General features: G+C 31.0%; 1 protein-coding gene across 1 annotated transcript in view; it reads left to right on the top strand.

Annotated features, from left to right (window-relative positions):
• Positions 1-12,338, top strand: part of CNBD1 (cyclic nucleotide binding domain containing 1) — a 62,475-nt gene that overhangs the window by 31,811 nt on the left and 18,326 nt on the right. The window contains exon 1 of the mRNA XM_082363211.1: positions 1-12,338. This exon is cut by the window's left edge and continues 31,811 nt beyond it. Within this exon, the coding sequence (XP_082219337.1) occupies positions 12,178-12,338 (161 nt within the window). The 5' untranslated portion in view covers positions 1-12,177.

Below are 12,338 nucleotides of genomic sequence, written 5' to 3'. Positions count from 1 at the left end.
CTTAAAAACACTATATTTTTATTGTGTAAGAAACACAAACCATGAGACCTACACAACAATTTTTCAGTACTTTATTGTTAATTATAAGTATAATGTTGTACAACAGATCTCTAGAACTTCCTTGTATGTGATGAGTAGCTTTTTATTGCTGCTTTCAAAACTCTCTCTTTGCCTATGACTTTTAACAGTTTTATTATAATGTGTCTTTGTGTAGGTCTTCTTAGATTTATCCTGGTTGGAGTGAATTGAGCTTCTTGAATTTGTATGTCCATTTTTTCTCAAATTTGAAAAGTTTTTAGCCATTATTTCTTCAAATAGGTTCTCTGCCACTTTCTCTTCTCCTCTGGGATTCCTATACTGTATATGTTATTCTATTTGATGATGTCCCACAAGTCTGTTAAGCTCTCTTCATTTTTTTATTTTTCTTCTTTTTCTTCTTGCTCCTAAGCCTCAGTAATTTCAAAAGTCCTGTCTTCAAGTTTGCTGATTCTTTCTTTCTTCTGTCTAGTCAAGAGCTGTTAAGGCCCTGTAGTGAATTTTTCAATTCAGTTATTTTATTCTGCAATTCTAGAATTTCTATTTAGTTCTTCTTCATAGTTTCTATCTTTGTTGATATTCTCATTTTGTTCATACATCATTTTCCCAATTTCTGTTAGTTATCTGTCTGTGCTCTCTTTTAATTTATTAAAAACCTTTATGATGGTTATTTTAAATGTTTTGTCTGCTAATTCATATTTCTCCATTTCTTTAGGGTCATTTTCTTGGGATTTAATTTGTTCCTTTGAATATCCCATATTTCCCTGCTTTTTGTATGTCTTGTTATCTTCTGCTGGAACTTTGGAATTTGAAAAATCCACTATTTCTCCCAGTCTTTGTGGCATGGTTCTGCACAGGGAGGAACTTCTTCAGTCAGCCCAGCTGGATAGTCTAGAGATTTTTCAAGCCTTTTCTGGGGATGTGTTCTGTTTAGGCTTGTGTGTCTAATCGCCTTGTTGGCCAAGTTCTAATCAGGAGTGCCACATAGTGTCTATACATGGTACTGTAGATTCTGGTGCACACTGAAAAATTTTTGTTCTCACTGGACCTCAACCTGGCATCCTATTCCTGTTAGTGCTTAGATTCAGGCAAGATATAAATCAGGCAACCCACTGAAAAGCCAGAACTTTGTATGCATGCACCACTCTTCTCTTTCTCCTGAGGGAGAGGCCATCAAGCTGTTCTGGACTTTGTCTGCTGTACCATGTGTGTTCTGAAGAAGCGGCATGCTACCCAGCTCTTATTTGTTCTCAGAGACCACCAGGCATCTAGAGTATGCTGAGTTCTGTCAGTGATCTCAGAGAGACAAGGCAGAATCCAATCCCTCAGGCAGCTCCCCGTAAAGGTCAGAACTTTGTACATACAGTCCAGCCTTCTCTTTCCCTTCCTAGGAAGAAATCAGGAGCTGGGAGTTTTCTCCTGATTGTATGGAGCTTTACTGGTGGGGAGAGACTATGGCACGAGGGTGCCATGAATTTTTTTACCAGCTTTGATGCAGCTGGTTTTGTGCTCACCTGGAGTACAAGAGCCTCTTATTTAGTTTCTGGATTTCTCACAAATGGAATTGGTCCATGGATTGTTGTAGAATCAGTGTCTCTGTGGGAGAAAGGAGGGTCTCAGGCTTCCTATTATACCATATTGCTCAAAAGCAATGTATTTTTATTCTGTAATTATGGTATACCTCTACCAGAGACCACATTATGAATCAGTTGTTCTAAAATTATTTTAGAAAATGTTTTATTTAATGTGATTATGAAAATAATATATAAACAATGTGTACATTTATTGTACAGAAGATTACAAAGCATAAGTTACTTATAATTATACTCTTAAAACATTGACTGTTACAGACGTCAACCTTTTCCTATATTTTTCCAAGTTTTTAATTCAGAAACAAATGGCTTTTGCATATTTTTAACCAAAGTTGAATACTATAGAGTTAATGGAACTCATTTCCACTGGCCGTTATAAAATTAGCATATTCCATGTCAGTAACAGTTTTTAAAAGTTATGAATTTTAGTGGAAGCATAATATATCCAATGGATTATCATACTTTATTTAAACATTTCCCTATTGATTGTCATTTAAGTTGCATAAAATATTTTACACACAGGGTTTTGAATACTTATATACTTAAATACTTACCTGATTATTTCCTTAAGAAAAATTCTTAGAATTAGATACATTTCATCAATGTGTTTAAAAGATTACATCATTTTTGACACATGCTGTAAATTTATTTCTTATAAAAGCTCTAACAACTTTTTCATTTCCTTCCATTTAGACTGTTAGCTTATAAAAGAGCCCAGTGTATAGGAGAATAGTGTATAGTATATAATGGAAGAAGTATCATACATCAGTGGGGAAAGGCTAGTATTTTTTTAAATAAAAAGTGTTATTAGAAAAACAGATTTGTTAACTTATTATGTAGAATATATTAATCAGACCCTACCAATTCTAAAATTCAAATATGGCATAGGATAAAAGTTAGGTTTTGAGTATGTTGAATATATCTGACAAAATAAAAAAGGAAATTCTGTAAAAAAACAAAAAGTGTTAGAAAATAATCTGTACACATGGGAGAAAACTTTAGTCAGCTATTTAACCTGACATCATGTGACAAAAATTATTTAAGATGGATTAATTATTAAGTTAAAGATAGAGATAACAATAAGAAGAAACTATGGGTATGAAATTTATATTGAGTTGTCTAACATGTGAAAGTAATGAGATTAAGAGGAAAACAATAGTTTCAGAAAAATCAACAAATGATATTATAAAAGAGGATTAATATAAAGAATTCACAAAACCTAATTATCAAACATTAATATTCCATTTAAAAAAAATGAAAATAGGATTTATCACATCTTTTTAAAGTTGCTTTGAAAAATATTAAATAATAACTTCACACATTTTTCTTGTCAGAATAGTGTGTACAAAAATGAAGCTGGATCACCAGTAGGTGTACTGAAATGTACTTTTGCATAAATATCTTATAGAGTGATTGAACTAATTTGAGTATAAATAACCGGTGTTCTGAAGGTATGTAATAAAATAAATTTCTTTACTCAAACAATTTACCTACACTGTCCAAATTACATTAAGATATACCAAATGGAATATTATCTTGAATCAAAATTAATTATTGTGAAATTAATGAGGTAAATCAGTATTTCAAATAATGAATAAATTTAATTATAATCTGTACTATGTACAAATGTTAAATGCATCATACTATTCATGTACTTTGTTGGCCAGTCCATTTAGTGTGTGATTATTCATCTCTAAAATAATATTGCTTAAGTAATTGAACTGAAATCAATGTAGATGTTTAGGTAGTGTCAGAATGAAGTCACTAATCAGTGTATCCTTGTTAAATGGACAATTACCATGGTTAACTATAATTTATGGCTAAAATATCTGATTGTCAGGTGAAAACGAAGAAACTTTTTCTACACAAATATGAAAATAATTTTCTTCTATTAATTTATTGCTATTTATAAAGATTATCTCTTTGGTCCTCTAAAGAACCCTGTGAGATAACGTCAATTTGCCATTTCAGCAGAAAATAGAATTTGATTCTGAAAGTCAAGCTAGACACATACACACACACACGAACACACACACACACACACACACATATATATATATATGCATGTTTTTCCTAGCATCATGGTGCTAGGTAAAAGAAAGAATGGTATCAGTGAATCAGAAATATTTTTGGAAGATGATAGTCTCACATTTACTATGTTATTTGAAATGTTTTCTTTTAATGTTTCTGTTTACTTAGCATATATATAGTCAATCATTGGTAATGTCATATAAATTCTTCTTTGGTGATCAACCCCTACTGCATAGAAAGAAATCCTCTGTGGATCTGGCACCTGACCCAAATTTGCTCACTACTACTTTTGTGGAATAAAAATCCTAAGTATGGCAATTATGAAGCTTGATTTATTCTGACTCTGGCACCATAAATGTAATTGACTTTGGGTTAAATGTCAATCCTTTCTTCAAAACTTTCTCTTTTACTACATCAACAAGAATCAATTTCCATTTCTTAAGTCAACAATTCATAATTTATATAAGCAACAAAAACTATGCAAAATAATGGGACACATCACTTAAAATATCAACAGACTTTTAAATGTCCAGAAATGAACTAAGAGAAAAATGCAAACCCTTTATGAGACAAACTATATAATTTGGGGGGACGGTATTAAAAAGACTGGGAAAATAGAAACTAGACTGGAATATGATAAACATATATTTCTACCTAAATTAATATATGAATTGAATAGAATGGAAATGAAAATGTTGTCAGAATACTCTATGGGACTTGAAAAGAAAATTCTAGGTATCAGTTGGGCTTCTGGCAGTAAATAGACAGCATATTAGATGGGAATGATGAAAGAGAGTCTAAGGAATGGACTACTTACAAAAGTGAGGGTAAGATTTTGGGAAACTAGCGAAAGATGGTGAAGCACCTAGGAACTTCCAATAGTAGGAAATCATTACAAAGTCTAAGTCTGAAGGGGAAAGGGGAGGGAGGAATTATCAGCATCTGACTACACATTGTAGCTACAGGTTTTTACTGTGGCAATTGGGGTCTTCGGTACAGGTGTTCAGCCTCTGCTACACAGTAGTCCATCAAAATGGAAGATGGGGGAAATAACTACCTCAAATTCTCTCATTTATTATCTCCTTCCTTTGCCTCTCATTGGCCAAATTCAACAAAAAGCCAACAGAGTAGAGAAAGTTAGAAAGGGAATCTGAAGGGGACAAACATAAATATTCAGCATCATAATTTTGTCTGGAAGAGCAAACATTTAATATGTTCCAAGAAAATCTGGTAAAATTTCAGTGGGAAAAGTTATCTCACAGTTACCAAAACATACTCTAATAGTAAAATAATTTAAAAAGTGCATTACAATAAAGTTCAGAAAAACCTTCATAACTTTATATCAATTTATACATGAAATCAAGGACATTTCAAATCAATGAGGATAAGATAGAATTTTCAACAATTGTTTTTGGGACTTCTATCCATTTGAGATGAAAATTCTTAGTTCATACATTATTCAAATTGTAAATTATAGGAAGTATTTAAATGCAAAATCCTATAAATCTATTGAAACCATATATAATCATTTTTATTAGTAATAATCTTCTCAATCCATATATTATGAAGAAACTCTTAACAGATTTGACCACAAACAAAATCATAAAAATTATGTGGTAAATTGTAAACAAGTAAAATCATTCTTAGGAAACCAGAAGTAAATATTTGCAATGTATATAATGATGAAGATTAAAGAACCATAATATATAAAGACTTACTACAGATAAAAAAGCCAAAAGTGTCAAAATTGAAAATGGACAGTATGTATGAGCGAAAATTCATAAAAGTATGCAAGTGGTAAATACATAAATAAATGAACTTTAATCCTCAGTAAATATCAAAGGCATGCCAATTAAAACAATAATTAGATTTCATTTTCTGATTTAGCAAAATTTATCAGAATTTATTATTACATGCTTTATAAGGAATTTAATTTATAGAAAACTGTGCACTTATCTGCAGATGTCCAGGAAGGAAATTTATTGTAGCATATTTTTAAATAGCAAGACTTGGAACCGTTTAAAACCTCAACTTAAGAAAAATGATGACCTAAATTATGATACCTCCATACTATGGAGTCTTTCAAAAATAATGACATTAATTTATACATACTAAAATGGAAAGCTGACTAGGAAATACTGACAAGTGTAAAAGAGGAAAAATTAAAATAGAAGATCTTGCCACAGAAAAATATTAATGGTATGATGCATTTATTTAAATTATGTGTGTTAAGCTGATGAAAGAACCGTAATATATAGCAGGATAGAATGCAGTGTAAAACTATTGTGATAAAAAAAGAGAAAGAATCATAATCATTGTAGTTTGGTTACACAACTTTGTCAGGAAATGAGAGACCAAATAGATTAACAACTGTAAACTGAACATTACAATTTTAAAAAGTCAAAATTTTATATACATGAAGAACTCCACATCAACAGAACTTTTTCCCCAGCATATAAAAAATAAGGAATAATTACAAAAATATATTGTATATAATGGTCACACAGAGTCAAGTGTAAAACAAAACAAAACAAGAAAACTTAAAATTGATTTAAAAGAATAGAAAAAGTATAGTCCCAAATGTTGGAAATGAAATAAATACATGTTGCTGTACCCCACTGATTAAAAAAGGAAATTAAGAATAACTCTCAACCAAATCATAATAAAATCACTATATTTCAGAACGTATGAGGTATAGTTAGGCCAGTAGAGAGAAGAAATGTGTAGGGTTAAATACATTTATTAGAAAACAAGAAAAAAGAATTTTAAAAAATAATGAAATAAAGACAGAGATTAATGAACTAAGAAGCAATATTTACACAGAAACAAGCTATCTGTGAAATAAAATGCCATTTAGAAAAAATCATTTTGGAAAAAGCATTATAAGCACATGAAATATAATAAAGACACAATAAAGATTTCAGAAGTATGTGTCATAAACAAGTCTATTCTAACGTATGGAAAAACTAGATGGAAAAAATACATCTCTAGAAAATATAAAATGTCAAATGAAAGAGAAGTATGAATTAGAAAACTAGAAAATACCAAAAGGAATTGTTGTAATAATCATAAAAAAACCAAAAACACACTCCGTCAGTTGATCTAATGAATTTTCCCAAACTTGTAAGAAAAATTTCTATTTTACACAAGTCCTTCCAGAAATTACCTTTGTATTATTTAGCGTTTCGTATATAAGCATTTTACATTATGGTAATTCTAGTGTTTGAGGTATTTGGAGGTCTGTTTTTATAGTTTTGAGTTTATGCTGACTCTTGCTCATGGTGCTTTCATTCCTTTAGAGATTTTTTTTGAGAGCCCAGATATGGTTGGAATATCTGGAAAGCCTGAGGGTCAAAATTTAGTATGAAAGCAGCAAACTTGTATACAGAATTTACTTTGTGGTAGACACAGTTAAATACATTTCCTATATTTACTAAAGTAATCATCAAGCATGATGGAAATTAAATTCAGTATTACAAATTAGTGCTCCAAGTTCAAATAAAAAGAGAAAACTAAATGTGTGATTCTGAAAACAGCAGGCTCACTAAAGTCTACGTAAGGAGAGTAGTAACATTAACCTTAATCTGTATAGCAGATCTCTGAACATCATGCAAAATACCATGAAAAGACAGAGTATATGTAAAGAAGAAACAGAGAAATATGGAATTCCATGAAATATTTTATATACACAACCCCTACCCCTATATACCCATATCCATATATTCATACCCCTCGTTTTGAATATCTGTGTTCATAAATATGTCTATAGAAAATCTATCTATCTATCCATCTATCATCTACTGAGAGAGAATGGAAAAGTAAAGAGAATTCAAAGTTGGACACTAACACCAGTTTAATTAAATAAGTCTAAGATTTAATACAATATTTTAAGGGAGGGGAATTGATGTTTAATACCAGAAAAATACCAGTTTGTCCATTTTTTGGGAAAATGGAAGAGACATTTTTTAGGGAAGAAAAAAACTGACTCTTTCTGTACAGTACATAGAGGATAGTCTGAGGGTATCCTCAGCACTAAGAAAAGGAAGTTCTTATGAGAAGAGCAAAAAAGTGTGTCAAGAACAGGAGAGATTAATTAAATCTGTTGACTACTGAAGATAAAGAGTAGTTAAGGACTATTGGTACGTTGCCTGAAGAGGTGACTGTTTTAATTTTTAAATTTTGATTCAAATAAACTAATATTTAAATTCATGGCCATTTGAAATGTGACCTTAATTATAATGCAAAAAAAAACATGTAATGCTAAATTTTAATAATAAAATTTTAGGATATAGCATTAGTTTTTTAGTTTAATATTTAATTAATTTAATATTTTTGTTTGGATTGATTATAGTTTTTCCAAAAGCACTGGATAATTTTGGTAATCAAACTGATTAATTCTGTCTCTTGCTTTTTTATAAATATAGTTTTATTTTATATTTCCTAATTCTGATGTTGCTATAAATGTGTATATATCATGTGTACATAAATACATAAAAATATCTATAGTAATGTAAGTATATGTATAGTTATGTTTATAACAGTATGGTGACTATAATTAATGGTGCTGGTTTGCTAACATATTTGGTAACACATATTTTATTAAGGGCTCATTTTCCGTAAAATAGTATCTTCATATCTGTTAGACTTCTTTGAAGCCTGGATAAACATTAATTTATCCAGAAAGAATTTTTTCCCAGGCATTTAGAGTTGCAAATCAACAATATAATTTAAAAATAAATCTTTGATGCCTCGCAGGTGGTGTAGATTCTAGCCCCAATATCATGAGCTATGGTTAGGAATTTTCAGAGAGACTTTCTCTTCTCTTTTTCCATTCCTTTTAGCACCACAAGTAAGAGAGGAAAATATCTTCAGGAACTCTCTTTGTAAGGTGGGCTTTTTCAAGTTCACCCCCCAAGAATATTGTTCTTGAAGGTTTTATGAAGGAGGATGTCCACATCTGATCTCTCAGACAGACTTTGCCATTGGTTCTAGGGCTTTCTTACCTCTGTGACTGCACTTTCCTTTTATTTCTGGCTTTTGAGGGTTTTTTGGGGGTTTTTTGTTTTGTTTTGGTTTTTTTTGCCTTTTACCACCTCATATATTTAAAAGTATTTCAGCCAGAATTTTTAGTTGTGCAAGTTGGTTCCATAAAAACCTAAGCTACCATATTCTGAGCTTCCTCTCGTGCTCAGTTAACCTTTTGAGGAAATTGCAATTTAATATTGAGACCTTGCATTTGTTCATCAAATATTTATTGAACGGCTACTTTGCAAATACATGAGTGAAAGAAAGATAAAAATAAAAATCCTTGTCTTGATGGAGCTTGCATTCTAGTGGCTAGAAGATGTAATACACAGTAAGCACAAGAAATAAATCAGTAAATTAGATAGTATGTTAGATGATAACAAAACCATGAGGAAAAAAAGCAGAGTGGGGTAAGGGAGCTGGAAAGAGCAGGTTAAACTGTAGGATAAACTAGCAGAGTCATGAGAGGGTGAGATTTGAATGAAGATTTGAATCTGGTAAGAGAGTTGAGGTGAGGGTATGGCTTTCTTGGCTATCAGGCTGGGCATCAGATCTCCATAATCCCTTCTGCCCTGACTTGTAAAAGGCTCTAAGCCCCAGTATTTGTCCTATCTTGGAGCGTGGGATGGAGGAAAGGGGAAAATAGGGGAAGAAGGGGAAGGAGAGAGGGGTGTAGGGAATTTAACACCAAGTCTGGACCTTCTTCATCTGCCCTAATTTTCAATAAGTAACAAGTCATACTCTGTTATTTTCTGTGAAATTCTATAAATGTATTATATTAGTAAATTCTTTTCTTGGAATAGTTTCTGAGGTGTGTTCAAAATTTAAATTTCTTCCACCCATATTTCTCTGGATTTCCTCTATCAATAATTAGTACAACTTTTTTCCAAATCTCATGTTTGTGTGATTAGAGAAATGCTCACTTATTTTTAATTTCTTATGCAAAGTGGCAGGTATTTAATATGCATGACAGTATTTTACATATAGTACTCATACTTTAGAAGAATGACTTATCTTAATGTGCCATGAATTCAGAAGGTGTAGTATAAATGGAAATTAGATAATTAATCAGTGTTCAATTTTTCTGATACGCACTTCTATTCAGGATTTGCTTCCATTTAGCCATAAATGCTATTTATCTTCATATAAATATATATTTTAAAATAATAAATAAGTAGTGTTTAATATTGGTTAAAGTTTCATTAGTATGGACCCTTATAGAAATACTCAGTAAATGCAAGGTCCTTTCTAACCAAGATCTTTCTTAACACATTAGGAAAGCAAAAAATATATTCATAAGGAAAACATGTTCAAAAATGCTTCCCCAAATTGACATTAAAATTCAAAAATAGCATTCATTAGCACTATTTTTTTTTATATTGTTCTTTTTCTAGTACTCTAGTTTTACAAGGAGAACTGGTATCCATTAAGCTAATGCATGTTCTGCTTGAAGCTGCATCAGTCTTGCTGATACTCAGACACACTTCTGCTCCAAAACTGTGTTTTGGTCTGTTAGGTTAATGGACTTGAGTTTATTAAGTTTATTAAGAAGATGTCCTTTAACAGTCTTTCTAATCACTAGTTTCCATTTAAACTGAGACCTTAACTGTCCCAGTGCTGATGCTAATAGCCAGTTGGGAATTATCCTTCTTATCATGACTTCTTCTAACTGATCTGAAAATTGGAATAAAATAGTTTTATTAGACTTGTGACTATTTCCTGGCACATGAAAAACAACAGGAAGGAAAAGAACAATACATGATATTCACTTTCTATGAATCCTTCTGGTTTTCTTCTCTTTCTAATTTACTTTTAAGATAAAGTCAAGTTTGTTCTTTTCATAAAGGTCTAATGCTTTCAGGTTTTAGAATATGAGTTTGAGTTTTGATGAGATTCTTTAAAACCTTATTTAAAAAATTATTTGTATTGTGGTAAAAGTCACATAATATAAAACATACCATTTTAACCATATTTAACCATATAGTTCAGTGACACTACATTCACATTGTTGTGCAACTCTCACCATCATCCATCTCCCAAATTTTTCACCTTCCTAAACTGAAACTCTGTTTTTAAATATAAATCAACTTTATTTCCTGAATATTACCTTTAAATAATAATGAATAAAATGTCATTTATATAGTCCATGACTAAATATTTTCATTTAAAATTTTGTTATAATCCTTTGGATCTTTCTATGTTGTTCATAGTTTTCTATGCATCCCAAGAGGAAAGGGTATGGAGAGGACAACATTTATCTTGACATCACTGGCATAAGTTCTTTGTAATGGGAAACAGGTTCAGAGGCTGAATGCATAAAATTAAGAAACACAAGAGAAAGGTGTTAAGTCTTTACAGGCATTGGTATGATTCTTTTTCTAGTCAAAAAAGTAATATTTAAAATTTCTTAAGTGTGATGAGACATTTTTTTAATGTCATTAAATTCAGCCTGCTTACCTAGATGAAAACGGTTTTGCTGTGTTGTCTTCATTAAGATAAACATTTTCTATGATTAGTACAGAGACCATAGACAATTACTGAGGCAGCAAATGTCCCCTATAAGGAGTGAGACTGCCTCATAGATTTTGCTGCAGTGATTCAGCTTTTCCATTGTTGCCTTACTTTTAATACAAATTCCCATGATCTTTATTCACTTTGATATTATGTATACTTCTCTATGATCTATGTAAGGCTTGACTTTCAAGAAAAGATTTACAGTAGTGCAGCTCTAAAAGTTAAAAATAATGGGCTTCTTTACTCTAAGTGCATGCTTCTCTTACCTGTAACAATTGCCAGTAGACTCTATACCTTCCTTTATGTCCTGCTGATTGACTAAAAGAAGTAAAACAGCCTCTACTATCATACAACATCTTGGCAAAACACTACTCTTTACTTTTAAGAGTAGGATCTATGAAAAAATTCCCATGTCTATACAATTTAAACATAATTCTACAGCTATATTATACTTTGATATTTGAAGATAACTTTATATTATTATTGTTTGGCTGTAAGAAACAAAATATAAGACAGTAGAAGAGTTACCATAAATTTTTATTTAAGCAAAATAAATGACTAGTGACAATTAAATAACCTTTTATTTATTTTTTTATTATACACTTTGAATTCTGAAGATCCAAATGATAAATATTCAGAGATTTTTTTGAGCCAGTTGTTAAACCATTGGCAGTTTCAAACTAGCTATGGTAGAAATAACTACACCGTGAAAATCAGCTAATGCTACGGCTTGGGGCTTGCCCCACACTCATCTTCCTCTCCCCCACCATACAGTTTACTAGCACACCATTGATTTTACTGCCAAATTCTTGTCAATATTTACTTCTATATTAGTTGCTGATATAAATATCAGATGTAAATTTTTATCATATACAGAGGACTGCCTATAAACTGTCATTCATTAAGAAATTTACTCAATAGTTGTTGAATTAAATGTCAACTTTTATTGTCATAATATCTAAAATAATTTCTTATAAAAATGTGTGAAACAATGAATTGTCTCTTGTTTTCAGTGATAGTGGAAAGTGGAAATATAATCTCTTTTGTGGCTTATATTAATTCTGGATATTGTAAGGTTTACAGAAGTATTGTAGGACTTTCAAAACCACAATCAAGAAAAGTGGTAAGTTTTAAACTTAT

The sequence above is a fragment of the Balaenoptera borealis genome, assembly GCF_965194805.1.
Source record: "Balaenoptera borealis genome assembly, chromosome: 17".
Lineage (NCBI taxonomy): Eukaryota > Metazoa > Chordata > Mammalia > Artiodactyla > Balaenopteridae > Balaenoptera > Balaenoptera borealis.
The sequence above is the reverse complement of the archived record's forward strand: the minus strand, read 5'-3'. Positions and strand labels throughout refer to the sequence as shown.